Genomic DNA, 25523 nt, shown 5'->3' with positions numbered 1-25523 from the left:
ACCACTGAAAATTTGATCGAAATAGTTTGATTTTTTCACATGGATTTATGTAAAAATTACACAAATCCATGCAACGAACTGTGCATTGATGATGCATAGGTCAGCCAAACGGTGTCTCATAGATCTGTGTAATTTTTACACAAATCTGTGTGAGAAAATCTAACCATTTCGATCAGATTTTTTTATAGTTTTCGCATCGAAAAACCATTATAGAAGGAGGGGAGATACTGCCAGAGAGAAACACCAAAAAAGAATGATTGTCAAAAAGATGAAATAAAGTTTTTGAGATGTAAATGCAATGTTTCAAAGATTAAGGGGGTAATTGTTCATTCAAAGTTTTGGGTGTAAATAAATATTTCAAAGTTTGAAAGTGTAAATTTAATTTTTAAAAGGGAGAAGGACTATTTCCCCCCCAACTTTTGATGTTTTCTTAATGCTACCCACGCCAGATGAAAATCCAGTTTTCCCACCTATGAGCCGTTAATATGGATGGTTTCTGTTTGCATAAGGGTAAAATGAACATTTTACCCTTGTTAGATGAATGACAAAAATACCCCTCTGCAAAATTCATCCCAAAATTGATGTGAGGATTTTCCTTCACCCCCCTTAGGTTTTAGAAACTAACATTTCACCTTACCTAAAGTTTTTAAACTTTGAAAACTAACATTTTCACCCCCAAACCTAGGGTTTCCAAATTTTTCAAAAAACAGCCGCCCCCCATAACTTTCAAAACTAGCAGTTTCACCCCCATTCTTCAACTTCATCTCCCGACATCGTCTCCGGCGTAGTCACCTGCCTCCTCCTTCTCCTGGTGCGACGGCGATGGTGGCCGAAGAAGGAAGAGACGAAGATCTCCTTCTCCTGGTGCACGGTGCGACGAAGAGACAGAGATCTCTTCGTCGCTCCACCAAGACGACGAAGGACGACTCTTCGTCATCCTTCGTCACTCGTCGCGTCATCCAGACGCTACGACGAAGGATGACGAAGCGTCGTCCTTCATCTGTTCTTCCAGATCTGGACGACGCTTCGTCGTCCAGATCTGGGCGACGAAGGGTTGTCCTTCGTCGTCCTTTGTAGTCGGAGATCTCCCATCGATCGATTGCAGCGGCCGTCGGTGGTGGCCGGAGAAGGAAGCAAACCCTAGGGGGTGAAATTAAACTTTTCAAACTTTGAGGATAGGTTAATTACTTTTAAAACTTGGAGGGAGAAACGGTGAAATTTTACAGTTTTAATGTTTTAAATAGTAAATTACAATTTTGCCCCTATCCCTAACTGAAAAAATAGACGGCAGTTTGGTCATGGGTGAAAAAACTGGATTTTCATCTGGCGTAGGTATCATTTTGAGAACGCATCAAAAGTTGGGTGGGAAATAGTCCTTCTCCCTTTTTAAAACTAAGAGGTTAAAAAATAATTTTGTATTTAAATAAAAATCTTTAAATAATAATTTTACCTTTAATTATAATTGATAAAACTAACAAATAAATAAATATTTAAGTTTTAAAAAATTAGAATGAATGATTTTGGATTTTCACTATCCCTTGGGTTGGGGTAAGTCTTTTGGCCTTATCTTGGTTGGTGTCACGGGCCTCTGTCACATAACATGAGGACCCAATTGTCATTTTCCAATACACATAACCCTTCACGTTATTATTATTATATAACAATTATTTATTTCATAAACGAAATACACGCACTCACTCTATAGTCTCTGGGGTTAGGTGGAGATCACATCACTCTCATCTCCCACAACTCAGCGCTTGGTCCGTAAGGTCCGTCTTTCTTATTTCTCCCTTCCTTTTGTTTTTGTTTATGCTTTTTCTTACGTGGGTTGTTTTGCAAAATCACTTGTTTTGTCTATTTTTGATCTTGATGTGTTCATGAATGGCTTGTTTGTTATTCTGCTCGATTGATTTATTTTTAAACAACAAACCCTTTGGTTCTTTTATAATTTTTTCCTTAGTGTGAGTTGCGGTTATTGCTGTAATTTATGGCTTTTTATTATGTTATGTATACTGAAGTGTAGAAATGAGATCTTTGATGATTTTGAATCCTTGTTGTGTGATGTAAAGTTCTTTAATATTGCTTGCTTTAGATGGTTTTAGGGTACCAAAATTATTGATACGGTAAATCCGGTGTTTTGGTTTATGTTTTGACCCTAATTATTAAAACTAATGAACCAGTTAACATTATCTATTTTCCTTCAAAGTTTAGAAAACTAACAATTTCTCTCTAGATTAAACTTTAAAATATTACATTTGTCCCCTAGCTTTTCTTTATTTTTCTCTCTCCCATTTTCTGGCGCCGTCACTGGTTGACTCCTCTCTCCCTTCCCTCACCGGCACTAGAAACTATAACAAAGTGGTCTTCATCATTAGACGAAAACCACTTTGTTATAGTTTCTGGTGCTAGCAAAGGGAGGGAAAGGGAAGTCGGCTGGTGATGGTGTCGGAAAATGGGAGGAAGAAAAAGAAATAAAACCTAAAGGGAGAAATGTAACATTTTAAAGTTTAATTCAGACAGGAAATTGTTAACCTTGGGGAAATAGATAATATTTTCTTATTTTTAATATATTTTCACCTAAAAAAACGATTTTATCCTTGAGACTTAACTGGTTCCGTTAGTTTTAACCACCTACGGGTGGGAATAAGTCCTTTGGCCTTTTCAAAAAAAATTTTTTTAACCTATTTTGGTCCTTTGTGTACATGTTTGTAGTATATATATACATATATCTATGTGTGTAATCCATGAAATGGTTTCTTAAAACATTTTATGCATGATGATAATTGTTATATTTAACACTAATCAAAGGAAGGATTTAGGATTATATTATAATTCTGTGATATGTGTTGCATCTGAATGTGCGAAAATCAGTTTTATGCTTTCCTTTCAATTGTGGAAGCTTTTCCTGTTTTAAAGATTACTACTTACATATTTAATTAAAAGTGGCCCAATTAGTTGAGGCATATTAGTAGATTATTATGGAAGGGTCTTTCTGAATTAAATGATTTTTTTTTTTTTATGTATACTGGTTTAAAAGATCCACCGATATCTCAAGACCTTTTATAATAAATCTTTCAATAAAACTATGTGCACAAATAAAAATATGTCACCATGTGATTGAATATTGTTTTATCTTTAATTTTCAACTATTCAATCATATGATGACACATCATGGTTTGTACACATAACATTACTCTAAATCTTTACAACAGTTCTGGCATTTTCAATAAATTATACTTGTTATAATTTATGCTGCACCAGCTAACATTTTTGAGTGCAGCTATAGTCTGGTATTTGGTTAGCTCTTACTAGTCAATAAAGCCAAGTCTCTGTGTTGGTGGTTATAAGGTGATTTCTGATGAAGAGCTCCTTCTGCTTGGAAGAATGAAACACATTGTAACAATGTAGGCATTTTGTTTCTATTGATTAACAGAATTTTTGCACTTATCCTAGTTTATGAGAGTTCACCGAATCATTTATGCTTTTATCAATTTGTGGAAAAAAAAAAAATACTTGACCAACATAATTATTAAGCTGCCAATTATTCTATTTAGGGATTGTTTATGAAAATTACACGTGAAGTGAAAACCACTAACATGTTTAGATACTCAAATTTCTGGTGCAATTGCAGTTATATAATTTCCATTTGTTTACTTGAGCGGTTGACACAATGTTGGCAATGTGCCTCTCTTTGTACTGTTTGTGTAATGTCTTATGAAGTGGCAAAATTTTTTGGCCTGCATTGGATGGAAGCAGCTTTCATTTGTTTAATGGCATCTTACATATTTATGACCCCTTCCATGTATGATTTTACTTTCATATGTATTTTATTCATATAATGGGTTAGCTTGAATTGTGTTTTACTTTTGAACAATTTTTGTACATGATTTTAGAACTCTCTTAGATGACACTTAGAAACACGTGCTTCTCCATCTTTCAATTTTTTACACTATATATTTCACACTGGTTATTGGCTCAGGTGTAAACATGTCCACTGTGAGACTTCCAACACCTGTATTGAGATCTGCACCTCCGGGCAGAACTTCTGGTTCATTCAAATTTGCAATCCCAAGCCGATCATGTGCATTTGTTAAGAGCCCTGCGTCTCTTGGTTCTGTAAAAAGTGTTTCCAAATCATTTGGCTTGAAGTCTTTTTCATTCAAAGTGTCTGCAGCAACCCACAAGGTGAAACTGATTTTACCTGATGGGCAAGAATGTGAGTTTGATGCTCCCGATGATGCTTACATCCTAGACTCTGCCGAAGCTGCAGGAGTGGATCTTCCCTATTCATGCAGGGCAGGCGCCTGCTCTACTTGTGCGGGGCAGTTGATTGAGGGCTCTGTGGACCAAACAGACGGATCATTCCTTGACGACAAGCAGATGGAGAAAGGTTATCTGCTAACCTGTGTCTCATATCCGAAATCAGACTGTGTGATCCAGACTCACAAGGAAGATGAGCTTTTCTAAATGATGTTATGAGCTTCACTTTTGCCGAGTGAAAGCACGGGCAGCAATTATGCTAGAATACTATGAATATTCTTGATTAGGCTGGTAGTGTTTGCCATGTTCGGGATTGTCTTTAGATTTTCAAATTTGATGATTTCGTGTTGAAGTTTAAAATTCACATTGAGTTGAATGCTTCGTTAGTTCAAGCCAAAACTTAAATATAAGATAACTGCAATAATTCTTGCCACCAATTTATCAAAGGACAGATTAGAAAATTGATTTTCGATTTTCCCTTCTAACATAGGAGATAAAGCAATTTAAATTAATGATTAATAATATAATAAACTTCTGTATACTCAATTTTGATTTCCTCTTAATATTATAAGATAATTCCTTGCTATAGCTAAATGGGCATTATGACAGGTGAACAAACAAACAATACCACGAAATTAAACAAACAAAATTCCGCTAAAATCACTCAGCAATCCAAGGGACTTGATAAACATTTGCCCAAAAGAATTAAATCAAAACTTTCTTCCCGGCATAGTGTGGATAAAATCAAAACAGTAGGAAGGAGTTTTCCATCAATGCTTTTGAGGGGAAGAAAGAAAAATACAAATTTTGGGTTGTCTAGGTGTTGGTAGCCCTGGTGTAAATCTGCTGGCTGGCATGAGCAGCTATCATTCTAATGGAACCTCTGGCCATCAATTCCTTAATTGCTCTTCGTGCAAGTGAGCCATTGATCTGAAGAACAGAAAAGCAACAAGATAAACATAAATCCCTTGCATAATTTAGAATCAACCAATTGTTTCAGCAAATTAAATAATCAACAAGAAACCAATGGAGGATGATCCCTTGGACAACTAATTATTTCCCAAAAAAATCCAGGATAAAGCATATTAAGTCTCAAATGACACAAACAAGAATCAAGACTCATTCATTTGAGCCACAATTTACGAGTTATAACTGTAACTAAACAAATTAAAAATATTCTGGAAAACAACTAAAACAAAGAGCAAAGACAAATAACTATAATTGGAAAGGCACAACCTTCTTAACAGAAATATAACCAGAACATCAAGTAAACCTATAGCCCATTAACAAAGGCCTCTCTACAAGATATATACACCAAATGTCAATTAATGTTTAATAAATTGATCTGAATTCTCACAAACATGACCAGCAAGTCTCAGAACTACTACCACGGGAACCACTGTCCAACCAAATTTTCAATGAACATATATATAGTTACAGCTAACCTTGAAATAATTACTTAACAAAAAAAATAACCTTGAAATAATAATTTCAGCAAGAAAAATGATTTATAAATGACATTTAACCTCAGAGATCAGACTATACTCAAAACTCCTTTCTCTACCAGCACTACTATACTTGTTTGCATAAGCAATTTCTGTCATTATCTTTCAGTAGCAAAAGCTAAAAGATTGTCCAACAAAAAGAAAACAATATTTAGACTTCAACTTTGTTTCCTTTGTAACTTCACATCAGCATTCCATGAAATTTCTATATTATCAAGGATTCTACAAATAAAGTTAGCCACCAAATAAATTTCATTGCATTGTGCAACAGAAATTGCTTGTTTCATCACCTAGCAATCAACAAATAGTTAGCATTCTAACTATCTCAGAAGTTAGCATTTCAGGATCAACCTAGTAACCAATACAATAACAATAGAAGAAAAAAGAAACCATAAATTTAAAATGTCAACAAGTTAGAGATGTTCCAAATGTTTCAATGGACATTATGATGATACAATAATAACACAAGACCACAAGAAAGAGTGTATGGAATACCCTCAATCTGTCAGACAAAATTGAAGGAGTGACAAGCTTGTACTTGGGAACTTCACTAAGAAGCTTGTCATAAGTCGCCTGATCAAACAAAACCATGTTGTTCACCTTCTCCTTTTGCTTTCCTTTGCTCCATTTCTACAAGGAAAAAATCACTAATCTCAACACAAGCCACTTTAAAACAACTCGAAAACACTAGATATATAACTGCACGAAGCTTCAATCCACGCCCAGAAAACCCAACAAGAACCAAAACAAATTCATCAAAAAGACGCAACAAAAAAACACTGAAATCATATTTACGGATAAAAACTCCAACATCATTGTAAATATCATTAGAAAAACATAACAATTTGCTGATAAATTTTATGAAATTTCAAACACATCCCAAAACCAACGGAGACTGCATTTCAATATTACAAGTTCAACGTAAGCTAAAACTCAGGTATTTAAGGCCACGATTACAAATTTGAAGTTAATGCTTCAAGTTCAAGAAACCAAGCAATGCCAATGCATAAGGCAAAAACACAACCCCAACTGAAAGTAAACCCTAAATCAGTTACCTTCTTCTTCTGTTTGCCGCCGCCGGATTTCGCCGGCTTCGATGACGGTGGCGGAGCCTTATCCTTCTTCGGCGCCTGCAATAAATACCCAGAAAATTAATAATTTACAAACAAAAGAAAGAAAATTGTTTAATTTTCTCATTAACTTCTGTTTTCGTACCATTTTAGCTTATGACCGAGTTCGTCGAGTTGGGCTTTAGAGAGCAGAGCGAGTAATTTTTTGCGGGATTCCAGAGAAGTTAAATACGGAGGGTCACTACTTAGTAGGGTTTTTGAAGAGGAAGTGGTGCGAAAGGGGGCTGTTTGGAAACTCGAACATCCGTATTCGGTTAGGATTTTAAAGGGATGGCCCTGTCCGTGGATTTTTAATTTCGGTTTTCGCTTTAATGATACTAAAGACACCGAAATATTTCACTCTTTAGCCACCCACATTAAATAGAAATTGGCATTTCTTTGTTTTCTCACGGCCGTTTGATTCCAGTTTTTAAAAATTATTTTAGTAATTTATCTTTTATTCTTTTATTTAGTTTATCAGTAATAAAATATTATAGTAATTTTTTATTACCAATATTGACGTGACATGTAATATAAGTGGTAATCTAATTACCACTTTTACTTTAGGTATTTAAATATTACCAAGGTAATCTTGAGTTTATTATAATTATATTATTATTTATTAATTTTTTGAGATAAAAATAAATTTATTTTTAATTAATATGACAAATAATATAAAAAATATTTAAAAATAATTATATTCAAGGATATTTAAATAAAATAATTTACTAGTAATCTTACCAAATTTTATCAAACATAATAATAATTTATACCTAATAATCTATTTTTAAGATAATTTTTCTATTTTGATAATAAAATATTACACAAATCAAACACCCCTTAATCTATGTAAGTGGGCCAAGTTGTATTGGATCATGTATATTTCTGTGCCCAAACTAGGACTGAATTTGAGTTAAATTTTTCAGAGGAAAACCTTAATTGCCTCGACTGTCATTTATCTTTGAATTTTTGATTTAGAAGTCGAAATATAGGGGATAACCTTGCTTTGATATCTTATAAATTATGTAACGTTGTATAAAATGTTTTTAAATTTGATGAAAAATAATCTAAACACTCAAAAAACTTTATGATGGGGAAGGTGAGAAATTTCAATTTTAATAACGGAGATTAATTGAATTATAAGTTTCACAGAACAATCAAAACCCAAGTAAGTTTTGGATAGGAACCTAATCTCACAGGTTTTGGTTCTAAATCTCCATATCTTAAAAATTCAGTAATTTCGTATGTAAGTAAAAAAAATTTCTAAATTTTGTTGCAGTAATTTTAGCACACTCAAAAACTTCATGACCACTGAGAAAACATATGGCTGAAACAAGTGGGGAAAAGCATGGCCAGGAACACAATTTGATTGGACTTATTATTACTATAAAATTATTTTATGAAGTGACAAAAGTTGAAAGACGGGTTTGATTTCCTAGGAGAGTCTTTTGTGTCACTCTTATTAATTCATATATCACTCTTATTACTCGTGTCTATGGATTGGCAGATTTCAGTTACTATTACTGCTCACATATCATCCTACCATCTTATCTTATGGATCAATTTTGACCTATTAAATCAATTTATTGGGGGTATGAAGCTCCTGAAAGGAAGTAAAAATGGGTCGGTGTGTGACTTGTTAAGATGGTTGAAAGGCTTTAGTGGTCAGTAATTGGAATTAAAGCTATAGGGTTTTCAGAATTTGTGTGCTACCTTTTTCATGAGAGTGGAAATATGAATTGTTTTATTCTCGCCAATCTAGCAAAAGATTTATTTGATTTTATAGAATAATTAATAAATGAGACGGCATTGCTTTTTGTATCTAGCTTTTGATTCAACATTGACAATACTAGACTAATGCATGAACAATAGACTGGTTTTCAAAGTCCAATCACTCCTTTTTTAAGTGACTAATTTTTCATCCACTGTATTCGTAAAACATGTTCTCTGGTATATTATTCTATTCTTTCTTTTTCGTTCTCTTGTTTCTTTCTTTCCCATCCCACTGCCTTTGCTTCTCTACACAGATCTCTTTGACAATAGTTTATCTTCCTTCACCTAAAAGTCCTAAAAATAAAACACAAATCACCATTGAATTTGGGTTTGTATATATATATTGCAAACATCCTATTTATCCACTTTAAAACAGTTCTCAAATTGGCAAAACCAGCAGCTGATTGACATTTTTCTCATTTTTTTTTTTCATATATATGTCATTATGATATATAAAGAACTATGAAAACACCACCAAATATGGTTTAGCCATTCTTTACGTGGAGAGTTTGTGATTCTTAATTTATAGAATATAAATACATTGAAGAAGAAAAGGCAAAAGAAGGAATCAAAGCCGAAATAATGTCCATGAATTTGATTCCTGTTTAATATTAGGACTATACTGACCAATTTGGTTTTTAAAGATAAGTGAAGATTATTCTCTTATGCTTTTGCTTTATTCAAGATGACAGAAAGAAAATCTCAGATATATAGCTAATTAAAAGTGTATACGCTGTTATTTACATGCGTGGGAAGAAGAAGAAGAAGAAGAAGAAGCAGCAGCCAAATGGGAAGTCAAAAGATTTGTTTATTGCTGATTGTGTTTTTCATGTATCTTTACATGTTTGCTGCAGCTTCCACTCCTCTACGTAATAAGGCTTTTCCTTCAGGTAATTATGAAATTTATAGCCTTATTCTGGAAAAGAAGATAGTTTTTTTTTTTTTTTAAATTTTATTTTATGGGTTTTATTGCTTTTACTTAAGAGTTTACATCTCCAGGCTGCAAAAGTGCCTGTAGAAATATTTTATATCAGAATTACTCTTAAGCAGTAGCCAACAGAGAACTTGATCATAGAATAAATATAGTTTTCCAGCACTGAAGTTTTGCATAAATAATCATCCGAAGAAGCATTTGTTTGACAATTTACGTGTTCTCTTTTCGATATTCAGAAATCTTCTACAGTAATTTTGTATCTAAATAAAACCAGATTAAGGACATGATTATTCAAACGAACCCTTTTGATGTAAGTGAAGTTTGATTTTGTTCTTGTATTAAGCATCAAACAATGAATTTGAAGAACAAAACTAGAAGCTATCGACAGATAACTTCTGGATGAAAATGGTGGAAACTTTTTCATTGTTGCTAGCTCTTACTTTCTATTAAGATATGACACTCCCTTTTTTCATAACAGACCTTTTATTCAAACTAAAATTGAATAAATTTGACCAATTTATTCCATTTGAAGTGCCTTTTCTAAAGCAACAATATTTTAAAGATGATATAGCCTATTTGGCCACCTTAATCAATACTAAGGATGATTCCAATAATTGGAACGTGATTCACCTTGATCCAGATGCTAACCCCAGTGTCGATCAGACCTGCCCAGTTTTCGAATCCATAGATTTTCTTACAGATTATTTATATATTTATATAACTAATTTTTTTGCCCAACTCATTTATGGGTGTCAAAGGTGAACTTACTTTATTTGTTTATTTATTTATATTTTATCTTGGTCAAATTGATAATAGAGAGCATAAAATGGCATATTAGAATAGTATATCGATTCTTGTCTCCCACAAGAAAAGTTTGTCCTAGTGCTGGTGCAAAGTTCACTTCAAGAGAAAGGAGAATGACTGCTGTCAGTATTCAAACTTTTACTAGAATAATAGGCTTGGAATATAATTTAACTGCTGTAAGTTCAACATTGAGAATCTATTTGGAATATGAATAGATATTTCACCCTACATATTGTTCTTGAGATGTTGAAAATTCATCACCAACTTTTATCCTCTCTTCTCACACACTAAAGAAACTCAATCTTATTTCTCATCATCAATACAAAAGCTTAAAGTTTAAACTAACAGATGAAGACTTCTAAGTATCAAAATAGAATCTCTGCTATGATACCATTTGAAATTTCTGTTAAATTTGTAAGCAGCCAAGTTAGGGTGGTAACTAATGACTCAAACGATGGTTTTCAACTCTATATCAATTAACTGATTGAGAGAAAGTAGCTATAGAATATTTTATGGGCAACAGGCAGGCAACATAATAATTTTCTCTACTTGTTCTAGGCAACTTGTTTCATAGAAGAAAAATTAGGCAGATAATATTCGCTAGTCATCATTCAATTAGGGAACTTGCATTGCCCAGAGTGCTAACCAATTTCTGCTACAGTCACAGTTGCTACTTTTCAAGTTAAAGATTGAACTCAAGCAAATTCAACTTCAAACCGTCAACTACTATATCTCTATTCTATTTGTTCTAGAAACTGAGTTGCAAACTCCTAACACAAACTTTATCAACAGATTCTTTGGAGGATATTTATAAGGGTAATAAACATATACCTGAACAAGAACATGGCATGGCAAAAGCTAATGTTGATCACTATACTGGAACTGGTATTGTAGAAAGCAACAAATTTGCCCACGGGAGCAGTTCTGGAGGAGCACATGCCAGGGGTGGACCATCTGATTTTGGAGAACATGGAAGCAATGGTGGTTCTGGAGCACCTTATGCACAAGGAGGCAGCACCGTCATTCCCATATATGCAGGGGGAGCAGCAAGTAACCGCCACCCAAACATGCACCACAATGCTGGCAGCCGCAACCAGAATTCCACAGGATTTCTCACCCTGATCTTGACAGCCCTTGCCTGGTTAGTGCATTTATATGGTGCATAGGAAAACTAGACTAAACTATTTATTTGTGTGAAAAACCTTGAGAATAATATTCTATATATTCAAAAGAGTGAATTTACATCAATATTTATATGAATTTCTAAATCCTACTCTAGGAAAGAGTATATGTACTTTCCTAGTTTACAAAGATACAATCACCCTAATTATTTTATTCCTAATTTAGAGATACAACTCATATACAACTCAACAATTTGCTTGTGTAAGATGCAGATATAGAAACTGTAAATATGTTTTCTTTCAGGTAAGCTTCTTAAAATTAATGTGTCTTGCAAATGTCCATGAACCTGCATCAGCTGTCCAATATTTTGTTCCGTTTATTAGGTTTCTCTTATGTAAACGTTTTGGTGTAGCAGATTGTATTATCATAATGCAGACGAATAAATGTTTGATGCAAACTAATATGCCTTCAACTTGTAGAGATAAATGCTAAAGCTTTTTCTATGCACATGCGAATGCATATTGATGCCATGTGAATATGGGTGTGTCATATGTGCTTGTGCGACAGAGAAAGGGATGGAACATAAAACTGGCAGGAATATATCTCAATTACAACAAGAGACAATCATAATAGAGATCTTGGCTCCAAGAATAAGCAACAAGAATTTGATTTTTAAGTGGATTCAGAAAAAGAAACCAATGCCAAGACAATCAGACGAAAAGAACAATAGAAGAGGCAGAAAACAAAACAAGAAGGGCAAGTTCTGCACCTTTTCCCTTCCTCAAATTTTTAAGCAGATATTTTTGGACTTTTCACTTGTTCCATTATATGCATGGCTTGAACAGGTAGTTCAAGCAAGCAGCATACAAAAGAAGGCCACTCTACAACTATGCATCATATCCATGGAATAAAGAAATGTAAAAAGTTACTGTATTAAAAATTTAAATCACAAATGCCATTACTATGAAACCAAAGGGCATTCTGTCTATTAAGTCCCTAAATTAAGTGATTGAAACAAAAGAAACGATCGACAACATTCATATGGTAGTTACCTTAAGAAATGTCTCAAATATGTGGATATGTTCTATTAATATCATCCAGTCAAAATTTCAATTCTGCTGTGCTTCTAGTTAAAAATGCAGTCTAATATTCCAGTCTTTATGTTCTTCATCAATAAGAGATTAAATGAAGACATAATTGATTGTTCACAAATTTAGGAAGAAATACAAAGGAGGAAAGCAAAGATTTTTCAACAAACAAGCAACCTTCACTTAGAAATGAGTTAGCTGCTCGAGTTTGCGAGTCTCAAAAAACTTGCAGCGTCCTTTGCCACTTGATTCAATATCTTCACTTCTCCTTTTGGATGAGGTGAAACCGACATTGCTTAATTTTAGTTGCCGCTTGCCACTACTACTGTTGGAACCATCTCCATCCATCTTATCACATTCCCTAAACAAGCATACAGAGGCAAAATTAAAGATTGCAAAGTCACCTCCCAGGTATTGTTATCTTGTGAAGTTAGACAAATAGATTTGGAAGTAAGAGAGCGGGAAAAATATGATGTAGCTGAATTGCACTTGAAACATTATAACTGCTACTGATAATGGAGCATCACACTAAACCCATGGTCAATTTTGAAAACCAAAGTGAATATTATATGCAAAACAATAATAAAGAAAGAATTAGGGAGCAAAAGCAGAGTTTCAGGATTCAATCACTACATTTTAGGATGTCAAGGGCCAGAGAAATGCACTGCCTGGATTAAGAAATAATGATGAAGTACATAAGTAGGACGTGGAAAGCACTCATGAAAAGAGAAAATTTACACAGGATAAGATTTTCAATTCAATGGGCAAGACATCGGGCATTTAATGACCTTCTTTAGCTTAAACAGATTACTCTGGATAAATAATATCAAACAGAGGAATAAAAAGTTCGCTCATTTTAAATATTCTTGTTTTCTTTATGGCCAATGCTTTTCCTATTTGGGCATCCAAAAGCAAAAAACAAACCAACTCTAGAAGACTTCGTACTGCATAATAGTTAGAATAGCTAATATAGCCTTTGATCCCTATCAAACTACACCAAGTTGAATATTATTGATAGAAAATGTATTATTTGCATATAATTAACCAGAAGAAACATTAGAGAGCGATTAACAGACAGTCAGACACTGTAATTGTGAATTTTTATTGCAACCATGAAGGCTTTATAGTAATTTCTATGCTATCTCACATTCCCAACCAACATTTGTCCATGCTATATATGGCTTAGGAGAGGAAGCCCTCCAAAGCCCAAACCCTACAATTGCAGGATTCCTACTCATGATTCTGATTATAGGAGGGATATCATTTTATCCATAAAACATAATTACTGAGTTGTCAGAGCGGATGTAGTGACTGAATCAATTAAAAAAGCCATCAAGGAGAAACTCTGACTTAAGCAAGGGAAACCGCAATTTTATACTAAATAGAGCATAAAGTATATGGACAACATATGAGGCACACACACAAGTAAGCCAAAATCTATTAGAAATTTGGCTATAAAAGATTCTGAGGAATGTTGAATGAGGACTGACCACAAGACTTCAACACTTTCTTTGGAATAAGAAGTGCATGTAGTCCAGCTGAAACGGACCAAAGATGGAAATCCAAATACAAAGTGTTTGTGATCTTCCAACCAGGCCTTGGTTACAGGATCTGAACACATGAAGACATACGATACTCGTCAAGTTAGAATAACCCTTTCAAACTGTTAAACAGAGTACAGTAATGAGAATCAAGCATTTTCACCCCCAGGGTATCCAGAACCAAAGTTCCTTTGCATATCTTGAGCAGTTTCCTCAAGCCTCCATTCTCTCAAAGCTTGATCTCTAGTGACCTATTTTAGCAATAAAATTAGAATTATTCTTTCAACTTAAAACAGAGGAGATTTCAAGAAGCGGATGCCTGTTACCTTAGCAACTATGCTTGCACCACTAACAACTGGATAGAGACTATCAGCTTTCTTCGCAACAACAAATTTGATGGAAGGAAATCTTTCAGACAGTTTTATTCTGTACTTCTCCGCATCTCCCACTGTATCCAAATAAACCTGAAATATAAAATAAGTAGAATTATTTCTCTTCTATAATGGCATTACTGGCTTTGAGTCATGAATTAAAGAGTTGTTAAGGGAAAACTGGATCTCAAAAAGAACTTGACCTCAGTTAGGAGAACTCCTGCATTTAGCACCCTAGTGATCAAGCCAATTGCAGAATCATGTGAAATTTCATTCAGGTTTATCTTATTTCTGTCAACAAGAAACTGGGTGAAATCAAATGAGAAACAGAAAACTCTTGGGAAACCAGAATTTTTTTATTATAAACAGTACAGACTTGTTGAGCATTTTAGCTGAAAGATCCCTAGGATCTATGACATCCACAGCCCATCCAAGTGATTCATTAGCGTTCAATTCCTCAAATAATTCTTCCCTCTTCTCTTCCTTTAATGTCTTCGAATCTGCAGGCAGTTAAACAAAAACTTTAGAGCAAAAAGACCGACAATTTTACGAAATGACAGCATAAAGAAAAGCAGCTTGCACTTTTCACTTCTGATCCACAAGTGGTAGCACCACAGAACATCAGCCAACTACGCCTCTCAAGGTAGGACAATCATATTCTGAACTATTATAAGATATTCTAAACCAATTTTTAGTTTATATCAGACACATAGTTTGTGCAAGCATCAAGTTATGTACTTAATATGCAGCATCGCATACAACACAAGACATGAAAAAAAAGCCAGAGAGAGGAATAAAACAAAGGAAAACCTGTTGGGGAATAAATGCAGAGCTCTTTTTTTTGACAAAATAAATCAAGTAAAAAGAAAACGGTGAGGAAATCATTAGTACAAGTTTCCAACAAGGGAAGACATTAAGACGCTAAAAACTAACAAATGGAGAAAATTCAACTCATTTAAACACTATAACAATTTTTAAGAAGTCAAAGGTTAACACATTAGTTTCCCACTAAATCTCACACGTAGCAGCAAAATCTACAGCCTACAAAAACACAAAAGAAAAGAAAAATGGCGTAATTTTTAGAACAGTCCTAGAAATAGCATGAATCTGACAACCAAAGGCTCAAAATTGAAACATTAATCCTAATTGTCCTCTCAACTTAATGCATACATAAACAGACCCATTAAAATAAAAGATAAAAAGTTGGGGAAGAAAAGGTTGTAGAGCGAAACCCGCAAAGTTCAAGGTAGAAAGAGTCTTCTGATAGGAACGAGCACAGTACAAGCATCCATACACCATAGGACCTGAAACAGATAAAACGTTTTCAGAAAACAGGATTATAGAAAGAAGCAGATGTACAAAATCAAACACAAAGTAACCTAAAACGGGGCCACGGCCAGCTTCGTCGATGCCCATAATGCAAGGCTTTGATGCCCAAGCAGGGACTGGGAGAGCTGCTTCCGATCCCATTACTCTCACTGCCTCAGGCGCCTCAGCTTTCGAGGCTTCAATTCACCAATTCTTATTCCCGCCAGAAAGTAGAAGAAAGGCTTATGTGTTTCCGTATTTTTCGATTTTTTTTGTATACTTGTTCGTAGGAATCATTTCAAATTACCCATATCTGTGAATGCCCTTTTTCCTTTTTTTTTTTTGGGTCAAATCTCCTGGCGATAACAAGAGGAAAACACTGTTTTTTTATTGAAATAAGGGAATTCTCCTTTTTTTTTTTAAATTAAAAGAATTAAATTTTTAAATTTTGTTAAAATGAATTACAAACAAGTGTTATTTATTTTGTTTTATTTTAAAAGAAAATGATTAATTAGATATTTTTATTAGAATATAATAAAAATTAATTTTTTAATAAAAAATTTTAAAAATAGAGATTAGTAAAATTATAAAGTATTAAAACTTTCAAAAAAAAAATTTAATTGAATTCTTCCGCTACCAAAAACAAAAGTTTAATTCACTTAGAAAAATGCTATAATTCAATTAATAAAAATGTTGTTATCCCTAATCTATAATTCGATGTGAAGGATATAAACCAAACTAGACAATTTTCTTTGGTTGAATTTCCATATACGTGGTGTGAAAATTACATAATCAGAATCATATATTAGAAATTTCACTTTCACAATTAGGATTTCTCTCCATTTTGTCACCAAATGTTTAATCAACACCATTTTTGTAATTCAATAAATAAATAAATAAATCCTATTTACTCAATAAAAATTCAGTATTTGAATGATTAGAAAATCCTATCAAATAAAGTGTTTCAATAAAATTAAATTTTGGGTTTTCATTATTACATATATTTGCATATATGTAACCATATCTTAAACATAAATTATAAAATATATAATATGGAATGTAGCCTTTACTTAGAGCCTTGACAAATTTAACACCAATCTTTATTCATCATAAACTGCACTTTCTTTGTAACTGACAAATATTTTTACACATTTAAGATGCCATTTCTCTGCACAAACCTGCCCTGCAAATTATAAAAGCTTTCTCCCTTCAATTCAACAAAACCATAAAAGCTACCATCCATATCTAATATACAAGAACCCTAGCTGAATGAACAGTCTCAAATTGTAACAGGACTATCGAGATTTTAGTAAGTAGAACATAAAACTTGTAATCTGTAGACTTATGATGTTACAAGTTTTATTAACATGACAAAGTTCATTCATGCTAAGATCTAAATTCTCGACAATCAATCATAAGTAACATGGAGACAGTTGGTTCTTGGTGACTGCATCGCTGATCAAGTCCAGATACAGCATAGCTTCCTGAGGGAGGAGCCCTTCAAGGAAAACTTTAAACAAGTGTGAGTGAGTCCCCTGCATCGTGTTCACACACTGAACCAGTATTTTCTTCTGTTGCTCTTTGCTCAGCTCTGTGGCCTGTACCAATGGCAGTAAATCCCTTTCTTCCTCCTCAAAATGCTCTTTACAATGCTCCTATGGGCACCAATATTTGGACCCACAATCACAATCACAAAATTAATCATCACGCTTTGAATCTTGCCTTGTCAATCCAACTATGATTAAAGTGTAATAACAAATCAATGTAATAAAGCATATAAATAAAGCTTCAATGTGGCCTACATTATCTATTCCTTTCTTTTTCAATGGTGCACAAATAAGGCTAAGGTTTCTCATTCATCACTGCACATGCAACATTACCCCACAACATGCCATGGTTACTTTTCATAATGTATAACATCATATTAGTTAGATTCGTTTCAACATGTATCCAACAGAACTGAAATATACCTGTAGGGATTTGAGTCGACCGGAAAGGTTGTAAAGAGCTTCCTGATAAACGGAGGTTCCAGAGTCTAAAACTCCAATCGATTTAATGTCTTCTTTGATGCCGTTCATTATGGGAAGGTGCTTTGCATGTTCTTCATTTGCACCCTTGCAGAGTCCTGTACAAATTTCATTATCAGTATTACATACATTGCCCATTTGAGGATAAAAGTATAACTCAAGCAATGTTCTATAAATTAATAAAATAAAATTTAAACAATTATTAAGCCATAATTACACCATAATAACATAAACTATGAGATTAGATTGTTACAGTTACAGTGTCAATTTCATATTTAGGCCTAAAAAAAGATTAACGTTATTGTTTCCATCCAATTTTAATCAATCTTTATTATTAATCTACTAATGTTTATCATAATGATAATGAAATCCCTAATTTGGTAAAATAATCCTAAATTTTTTACGTTTTGATAAAGTACAACGCGGTGCATGGTAAAGAGTAGATCTTACCTCGATCAGCCATTTCCAGCACCGGAAACACAACTCTCTCCTCCATTTGGGCGTGCTCTAACATCAACTCCAGCAGCTGCGAGTAGTTCTTCCCGAACTTCCTCATCTCCATTTTCGGACTCCCCACCGCTGGATCCACCGCCTTCTTCCCGCCGCGTTTGGCCAGATCCTCCGCCCACCTCACCATCCTCTCCAGGTGCCACCTCACACTCTTGTGCTGCAGCACCACCACCCTCACAATAACCGGCGACGTAACGTCATCGTAAACCTTCTCCCGATAGTCATCCCTTATCACCGTCACCGCCGTCAACGGCGGTTGAGGAAACCTACTCTCGATGAAACGCAGCAGCGTTTCGCGATCCCCTGTCGCGGAGTCGAAACCAGCGCAGATTTGCACCGTGGTTTCCATATTAGAAGAAATAAACTGAGGAGAAATGGATTTATAAAGAAGCGCAAAACGAGCATAAGCGGTGAGAGAGCTGGTAGCGGAGCCGTACAGCTTGATGGTGGGCGTAGCGGTCGACGGCGGAGGCGGCGGCTTGATCTTGATGGCCTCGAACGGAACCATTTCTGGCGTCGGAGTTAGTTTCTTGGAGCGAGTCTTGGAGGGAGAACAACAGTTGTTTCCCATGAGGATGTGGTGGAATAAAGGGTGAATATAAGAGGAAGGAAGTGTGCGTTGGAAGAAAAGAAAAAGAGACAAAGATTCGGAGCGGGGACGGGGAAGGGGGCTCAGCTCTATTAACTCACAGAAAAAACAAGGAAGAAGAGCTGAGGGAGACAGTGGGCTGGTTAAGTGTAAATTAAGGGATAAAAAGAGAAGGGGGCTTCACTGGAAAGTCTGGTTGTGTCTTTTTCCAGCGACGGATAGAAATTATGTGCTGTTGTTGGCTTGCTCTGACCCCCTCAATGTTTTCATACTTTACAAATACACCCGCAAAATTGACTGATCCCAGCGATGATCTGGGGTGAGGAAGGTGGACATCAAATTTTTTTCAAAACACAAGGGGGACATTGTAATTTTCTCCCGCTGGGTTTGGCACGCTCCTCTATGTTCGTTTATATGTCCGTTACAGGTGGATGTATTAGATTTGTTTTATAGGGACATTTTTGTCATATATCATATTGATTTGTCGATGAGAGTGATGGTAGTAATAACTTTAGGATGATACTGGATTTCAAAGCATCATAGTCAGTCAATAAACTTAACAGACCTTATATTTTTAATATTAAATAGAAAATAAAATTTCATTTTATCATTATTAGACTGATATTATTAGAATGAGGATTATAAATTGAAGTTAAATTGCAAAGTTGATATTTGTAACGTATTATTTTTTAAATTAAGATTAATAACAATATGGTTAGGATCAAACCTCAATGACCTTTTTGGCCACGTGCATGTGCATTTAACAACTGCTGACGTGTATGAAGTAGAATAATTATGCACATGCGTCTGGAGTATGAAAAATATTATCCTAGTCTTTATTTGCCACGTCATCATGAGAAAGCACGTGGCTCACGCCCAAATCGTGTCTCCCTCCGTAATTTCATTCGCGAAAACGCTTAAAGTACATGTGAAAATAAAAAAAGAAAAAGAAATTAATTAACTGCAAAAATAGACCCAAAAAAAAAAAATGTGAAGTGCACATCACGTGCCCTTCTTTAAAATAACACTCACAGCCTAAACCATGAGATGGGTGTTACTTAATAATAAAAACTCTCAAGATTAATAAAGTTAGTGAAATATAAAAATTTTGAGGAAAAAAATTTAGATTTAAATTTCTGTGTAATTTTATTTTTCTTTCATCTAAGATAAATATAAAATATAAAAAACAAAGCATTTGTCAATTTCACAAGCCGTTACATGGATACGTGATTGATCCGGCATGTAGGACATACGAGGAGGCTCCCGAAAGAGACCCAAATACGCTGATGGTCTGTCGTCCGTCACTATGTGGTCAACTATTTTATTTATTTTTATATAAAATATTTATTATTAAAAAATAATTGATAACAGAGATCTTGATTCATAATATTTAATTACCAATATATACCCATATGCTTATTTTAATCTCGGACAGGTGGATGAAATGGGTGTTAATCTTACCTAAGTTTGTTTGGTGTAAGACCTAACTTTTTAAAGTTAAATTAGTTTGTCTTATTTGAAATTAAATGTCCAACTTTAATTCTAATTTAATCTTACCTTCTTTTGGATAAAATCAGATTTGGAAGCAGCTCAACTACTTGGCCAATCATACAAAAATTTGTCACTTATTCACCAGAATATGCTACAAAATCATATCCTCTACAGAATTAACAAAGCCATTAGGTAGTACAGACAGAGATAATTGGATTCTACAGTATCAGCTCCAGTGGCCATATACAGGACCATAAACTTTTTCATTTTTATATTTTTGTACATTGAACGAAAACAAACGGAGAATGCTATCAAAGCTAGGTTTTGATTTGTCCCCATCAACACTTTAATCCTCCACAGGCAATAAACCAAAGTATGAGGATCAGGATAAGAATTCCACCTCCTATCATCAGCTTCATTTGGAGATTCTGAAGCCACATTTTCCGCCGTAGTTGCCTGCCTTGTCTCTGGAAGCTGTCAGCCTAAAATCAACATAAAAAGCGTTTCAGTAAAAAACGTCTACCAAATCCCTTTCATTCATGTAAGAAGATCAGAATGGTTACCTGGAACTGAAGGTTTTCTGTTTTGTCCACCAGTAGCTCTATCCTCTCGCCGCGATCCAAAACCTGCTCAAAAGGGAAAATTATTATTATTATTATTTTGGTTAAGATAAGCAATGGAAATCTCATGGATGACCTGTTGACAATAGATAAAATGATGTGATATGTAGCAAGGTACATCGTAACTCAACAAAATTTCCTTCTGTTTACAGTACAAAATCTTCAGGAAAGACAAAGCTCCCAGTGCTAGAGTTTAAATTTTGACAACCATGATAGGTTTATGAAGTTATCTCTGGGGGCATATAACTTTGACAGCAAAAATAGACCTTCTAGGAGAAGTGATCTCACAAGGCTTTGTAACGAATAGAAACCTAATACAGAATTAGACCTTTGTTAGCAAGAAAGAGAAGACCCCTCATTACTTGTTGAGTAGTGTCAACAAACCAGGGGATCAACTCATATCCCATCCTTTGAAAGGTCAAACTATCCAACATGGCGTAGGCCTATAATGAACGCGTTAGTATCCAAACACAAAATTGGTTTTGTGGATGGAAAACTTAAAAAGCCACCTGCTGATGATCCTGAGGAAGAAGATTGGGCAATATGTAATTCCATGGTAATGTCATAGATTTTGAATTCACTCAATAAAGAGCCACATGAGAGTGTCGCATCTGATGACACAACACTCAGGATGTGACTTTTCTCATCAAAGCACACCTCATATTCCAGAAATTAAGAGCAAATTGCAAATGCTCAACAAGGAGACATGACAATTTCTTATTATTATTGAAAGATCTAAAGACTTTGGGAGCAACTTGTTGGATTTGCAGAACCACATACTAATAGATGCACAGGCTGTGTTTGTGGTGTTGCAGCAAAAGAAAAGGAGGATGAACGGTTACACCAATTCCTCTTCGGACTCAATGAGGCTTACGGTGTAGTGAGATCAATCCAGCAAGAAAGCAAATAGACTTAACTCAATAGGATATTGATATATGTATATTTCAGAAGCAAAAAATCTCCAGTTCAACAACCAAACCAAATAGAAAATGGAAATAACAGTAATAAACAGGGGTGCCAGGTTACTAATGCCTCCCCTTTTTCTCATTCATCCCAATTTCTTCTTGCCTTTTTCTCTTTCCTCTAATACTCTGCCATGCCTTCCCAATCCGTTATTCATCCATGTCACCACATGTACTACCTTTTTGGGTGCCCTTTTGGATGTCTCCACCTCACCACAAAGTAATATTCCTCTACTTTTGCCTATACCTTTCTAGTGGTACACATTAGTAATAGGTGGCCTAACAATACCCTCAAGGAATGTCACCTAGTCCTCAGGGTGAAAAGTAAGAATTGGTCTTTGATAGTATCAAATTGCTCTTATGCACTCTTCCCAAGTTAACAGATCCTTCCATTGGATCAACACTTATCGCTTCTAGTTGCCAACATTTGATCCGGTTGTAACATTAGCTCTAAATCTTCCGTGAAGCAGGCCGGAAGTGGTTGGCTAGCAATATTAGGACCTATGACTTTTTTGAGTTGTGAAACATGAAGAATCGGGTGGATGCAAGAGTAAGGGGGAAGAGTCAATCTATAAGCAACATTGCATATCCTCTTGGTTTATCTCAAATGGCCCATAAAACCACGAGCTTAGCTTTCATTGGGGCATGTGGTCAATGATCATAGTCCACATGGTAGTAACTTTAAATACACCGAGTCACCTATTTCAAATTAAAGCCAACATCGGCCCGTGTTGGTGAACCATTTTCATGTGATATTGAGCTTTCACTAAATATTCCTTTAACTCATCTAGTATATCGTCTCCCTAAGGATTTGAGAATTGTAGTTATGATGTGTAAGTAAAAATTGATTCTTCTCATCCTTATTCCCGTGAATTTAAAGATTAGTTCAAGTACATGATCCGTTGATCAAATCAATATCAATTAATTAAACAATTTTTTATCGAAAAACTTTTTAGTTAGACAATTGTCTTTATATTATCTCCTTAAGTTGTAGTTGATGTTCAGCGTGAGGTTATGGCGTGGGCAATTCTGACATGTTTCAGGAAGAAAAAAAACAAAATTATGGGTGAACAATACCGGACACCTAGAACCACAACCATAACCGACAGGGTAGATGCTGGGTAGGAACCTGTTCGTACAAGTTCTGGTTCCCAAATCTTAGGAATTTCGATTCTGCTTTATATTTTTTTAGCAAGATACCTAAACACGCTTATCCTTATTTCTTGGTGTGTAGCCTTGAGCTTGCTGTTTGAATTGGTTGGTTGTGAGTAAATACATAAAAGTTTTGATCAAGTTCCAGAAATCTCTACCGTTTGTATGTGAATATTTAAGTGTTGGAATTGATTATTTGCAAGCTTCTAACAAAATGAAATTCGAGAAAGAGAAAATTTCGTCACCTTTTGAGGTTTGTTCTATAACTTGTTTCTACGTTGTTCTCATGGAATATGAGTTCTCTCCTCTGGGAATTTGTTGTGTAAGTTGATACCATGTTGTTCTAACGTAATATGAATGACTTATTTTTAAACCTTTTGGATTTTGTGATGCAAACTTTACCTAGGTGTAATGCCTTGGGTTTTGAAGAGTGATTGAGTGTTGCCTAAGTTGTGAATCTATGTACTTCAAAACTAAAAATGGCAGTAAACAAAAGAGCAAACACCTAGACAGTGCCTCACCAACTTCTAATTGGAACAATATTGTAGTTTTTTTATAAGACCATTGATCATGGAAGCAAAATCTAATACGTCTCATAATATGTTTTAAAAAATGCAATTTTCATCTTGTTCTCACCACCTTCAAATAATAAATGCCCATTATCAACCCTTACTAGCACCAGTACCACAATTAGAAACCACAAAATGCCCAAGCGAAGCCAAGAACAAACTACTGCTTTAACAACTCAAACATTACTATTAACAAATAAAAACCTATGATTTTAAACCAAAGTCAACCATCAACATTAAGTTACTTAAAAATGGGAATTTCACGTATTATGACATCTCTATTTCTAACAATATAAACATATCCATACAAGTATTGCACACTTCATCAGTGAAAATCATATCCCAGCTTAAGCTTCTAAAATAAAAAGCAAATAGCATGATTGAAATCTATATGATACCCAAAATGATAAAGGCACGCTTTCATTTGTTTCATCGCATGTAAATATTTCTGTTTCCTAAACCAGTCTTCAAGAAAGGAAAAAGTTACCTTCTCAATATTGTCCATCATAATCCCCTTGACCTCAGTTATCTGTGCCTTTAATTTCGTGAGCTTGCTTATCTCTTCTGGGTGGTTCACACAATATTGCATGTGCTCCTTAAGCCTCGGCCTATGAGTTATGGCAGAACATTACAAGGTAATATACTATTGTAATAGAAAACACTACACATCAATGAATCAAGCATATACAAACCCAAATTCTCTGTCAAGATTGTATGCAATGCTAAATCGATCCTCAAACAAATCATCATCCTCATCATCATCGGCAAGTGGATGCGAACCCTCATTCTGAACACTAGCACTATATCGCTGTTTAAAGTCATCCTTCACTCGCTCAAGAAACACAAAGGGCACACTCCTCCCAACTGACTCATCTGCAACAACAAGAAATACTGCACCAAATACCCAACAAACAAAGCATCTTCAACAAGATAATTTCCTAATTCAAAAGTTACAAAAATTCAAAACAAATCCAGAAAAAAATTGCATCAACCTTCTCTACCGTTCCACCTAATTACAGGCATAAGCCTTACCTAACTTTTTCAGCAAACCTTCATCATGTTTTACAAATTTTATCAAAACTTTAAAACTTATAAGAGACATTCAAGCCTCTTGACTCTGTCTGTAACTAAACTAAACTAAACCTCAGATTTCGATAAAACTGACCTAAATAATCGACATTATTAAAATAAAGAAAGAAAGAAAATACCAAATCCAGAGTCGAGGAGAAAGTTAAAAGTGTGGCCATCGCACGAATACGTATACTTGCTGCTATTAGAAGGCAATTTCTGCAAACACTGAATGGCTATGGTACTAAAGTTCCCAGAATACGATGTGTGTTCTGCTAAAACCACAGTTCCTTTCGCAACAAAGCTATATATCAAACCCTTTTGATTCATCTCCCCAGTAAATCTACAAACACATCAAAAATTAAAAACCCACGAAAGAAATGCAACAAACTCAAAAAAAAAAAAAAAACATAACAAATAAAAGAAAGAATCGTAAGAACAGCAGTTGATCTAACCGGAAGGCTAGCGAATCTGACAAAGTGAATTCGAATGAGTTTGGAGTCTTGAGAATGTTGTGCTATTTTGCTTCGTGCTTAAGGGAGACTGTATTAGAGACGTGGTCCAACTGAGTTTAAGAGCGTGGAGCGGAATCGTAACGTCTTGTTTCGTTTGTTTACAGGGAATGATAGGATTGTGTTACTGATAGATGTAAGATTTGGACTTTATTGATATTTGCCAAAAAATGAAGCAACCCCAAAGATCAAAGTGTCAAGTGACATT

General features: G+C 34.7%; 6 protein-coding genes across 8 annotated transcripts; 2 read left to right on the top strand and 4 right to left on the bottom strand.

Annotated features, from left to right (window-relative positions):
• Window positions 1–1637: 1637 nt before the first annotated feature.
• On the top strand, window positions 1638–4652 carry LOC123193179 (ferredoxin, root R-B1-like). 2 transcript variants are annotated; one of them, XM_044605977.1, is made up of 3 exons: window positions 1702–1769; window positions 3281–3404; window positions 3980–4652. In XM_044605977.1, exon 3 carries the CDS (start codon window positions 3988–3990, stop codon window positions 4465–4467), a length of 480 nt encoding a protein of 159 aa, XP_044461912.1. In that variant the 5' UTR covers window positions 1702–1769; window positions 3281–3404; window positions 3980–3987; the 3' UTR covers window positions 4468–4652. The 2 variants fall into 2 exon arrangements, with proteins under 2 accessions (XP_044461910.1, XP_044461912.1); XM_044605975.1 differs by lacking the exon at window positions 3281–3404 and having other exon boundaries at window positions 1638–1769.
• A 243-nt stretch (window positions 4653–4895) lies between these two features.
• Window positions 4896–7139, bottom strand: LOC123193180 (40S ribosomal protein S25-4-like). Its single transcript, XM_044605978.1, has 4 exons — window positions 6981–7139; window positions 6821–6895; window positions 6261–6395; window positions 4896–5190 (listed from the first exon to the last, which is right to left on the bottom strand). Exons 1-4 carry the CDS (start codon window positions 6981–6983, stop codon window positions 5077–5079), a joined length of 327 nt encoding a protein of 108 aa, XP_044461913.1. The 5' UTR covers window positions 6984–7139; the 3' UTR covers window positions 4896–5076.
• Window positions 7140–9100: 1961 nt separating this feature from the next.
• Window positions 9101–11633, top strand: LOC123193621. Of its 2 annotated transcripts, none has more exons than XM_044606680.1 (2): window positions 9101–9537; window positions 11280–11633. In XM_044606680.1, the coding sequence occupies exons 1-2, from the start codon at window positions 9435–9437 to the stop codon at window positions 11549–11551; spliced, it is 375 nt and encodes a 124-aa protein (XP_044462615.1). In that variant the 5' UTR covers window positions 9101–9434; the 3' UTR covers window positions 11552–11633. The 2 variants fall into 2 exon arrangements, with proteins under 2 accessions (XP_044462615.1, XP_044462614.1); XM_044606679.1 differs by having other exon boundaries at window positions 9305–9537; window positions 11178–11603.
• A 935-nt stretch (window positions 11634–12568) lies between these two features.
• LOC123193620 (ribonuclease H2 subunit A) lies at window positions 12569–16138 on the bottom strand. The gene is made up of 8 exons (XM_044606678.1): window positions 15887–16138; window positions 15740–15811; window positions 14884–15007; window positions 14711–14798; window positions 14463–14600; window positions 14300–14387; window positions 14086–14206; window positions 12569–12956 (listed from the first exon to the last, which is right to left on the bottom strand). Exons 1-8 carry the CDS (start codon window positions 15975–15977, stop codon window positions 12779–12781), a joined length of 900 nt encoding a protein of 299 aa, XP_044462613.1. The 5' UTR covers window positions 15978–16138; the 3' UTR covers window positions 12569–12778.
• Window positions 16139–16893: 755 nt separating this feature from the next.
• Window positions 16894–19126, bottom strand: LOC123192296. The gene is made up of 3 exons (XM_044604789.1): window positions 18293–19126; window positions 17786–17940; window positions 16894–17470 (listed from the first exon to the last, which is right to left on the bottom strand). Exons 1-3 carry the CDS (start codon window positions 18921–18923, stop codon window positions 17228–17230), a joined length of 1029 nt encoding a protein of 342 aa, XP_044460724.1. The 5' UTR covers window positions 18924–19126; the 3' UTR covers window positions 16894–17227.
• A 1417-nt stretch (window positions 19127–20543) lies between these two features.
• On the bottom strand, window positions 20544–25422 carry LOC123192772 (vesicle-associated membrane protein 727). Its single transcript, XM_044605422.1, has 6 exons — window positions 25259–25422; window positions 24944–25146; window positions 24428–24626; window positions 24223–24343; window positions 20996–21058; window positions 20544–20914 (listed from the first exon to the last, which is right to left on the bottom strand). Exons 2-6 carry the CDS (start codon window positions 25131–25133, stop codon window positions 20771–20773), a joined length of 717 nt encoding a protein of 238 aa, XP_044461357.1. The 5' UTR covers window positions 25134–25146; window positions 25259–25422; the 3' UTR covers window positions 20544–20770.
• Between the last annotated feature and the right edge of the window lie 101 nt (window positions 25423–25523).

The sequence above is a fragment of the Mangifera indica genome, chromosome 12 (assembly GCF_011075055.1).
Source record: "Mangifera indica cultivar Alphonso chromosome 12, CATAS_Mindica_2.1, whole genome shotgun sequence".
Classification (NCBI taxonomy): Eukaryota; Viridiplantae; Streptophyta; class Magnoliopsida; order Sapindales; family Anacardiaceae; genus Mangifera; species Mangifera indica.
The sequence above is the reverse complement of the archived record's forward strand: the minus strand, read 5'-3'. Positions and strand labels throughout refer to the sequence as shown.

Bases quoted from the DNA above. Each gene is read 5' to 3' on its own strand.
- LOC123193621 (XM_044606679.1), top strand. From the start codon at position 9,435: ATGGGAAGTCAAAAGATTTGTTTATTGCTGATTGTGTTTTTCATGTAT. The intron at 9,538-11,177 runs GTAATTATGAAA...CTTTATCAACAG, and splicing joins TAATAAGGCTTTTCCTTCAG to ATTCTTTGGAGGATATTTAT.
- LOC123192296 (XM_044604789.1), bottom strand. From the start codon at position 18,923: ATGGGAAACAACTGTTGTTCTCCCTCCAAGACTCGCTCCAAGAAACTA. The intron at 17,941-18,292 runs GTAAGATCTACT...AAATTTGTACAG, and splicing joins GCTGGAAATGGCTGATCGAG to GACTCTGCAAGGGTGCAAAT. The intron at 17,471-17,785 runs GTATATTTCAGT...TGGTGCCCATAG, and splicing joins GTCGACTCAAATCCCTACAG to GAGCATTGTAAAGAGCATTT.
- LOC123193179 (XM_044605975.1), top strand. From the start codon at position 3,988: ATGTCCACTGTGAGACTTCCAACACCTGTATTGAGATCTGCACCTCCG.
- LOC123193180 (XM_044605978.1), bottom strand. The intron at 6,396-6,820 runs GTAACTGATTTA...TTTTCCTTGTAG, and splicing joins GCGGCAAACAGAAGAAGAAG to AAATGGAGCAAAGGAAAGCA. The intron at 5,191-6,260 runs GTATTCCATACA...TCTGTTCTTCAG, and splicing joins TTTTGTCTGACAGATTGAGG to ATCAATGGCTCACTTGCACG.
- LOC123193620 (XM_044606678.1), bottom strand. From the start codon at position 15,977: ATGGGATCGGAAGCAGCTCTCCCAGTCCCTGCTTGGGCATCAAAGCCT. The intron at 15,812-15,886 runs GTTACTTTGTGT...TATCTGTTTCAG, and splicing joins TGGCCGTGGCCCCGTTTTAG to GTCCTATGGTGTATGGATGC. The intron at 14,388-14,462 runs GTAACAGGCATC...TTGCTAAAATAG, and splicing joins GTGCAAGCATAGTTGCTAAG to GTCACTAGAGATCAAGCTTT.
- LOC123192772 (XM_044605422.1), bottom strand. From the start codon at position 25,133: ATGAATCAAAAGGGTTTGATATATAGCTTTGTTGCGAAAGGAACTGTG. The intron at 24,627-24,943 runs GTATTTTCTTTC...TATTTGGTGCAG, and splicing joins TCTCCTCGACTCTGGATTTG to TATTTCTTGTTGTTGCAGAT. The intron at 20,915-20,995 runs GTAACCATTCTG...TGTTGATTTTAG, and splicing joins CAGAAAACCTTCAGTTCCAG to GCTGACAGCTTCCAGAGACA.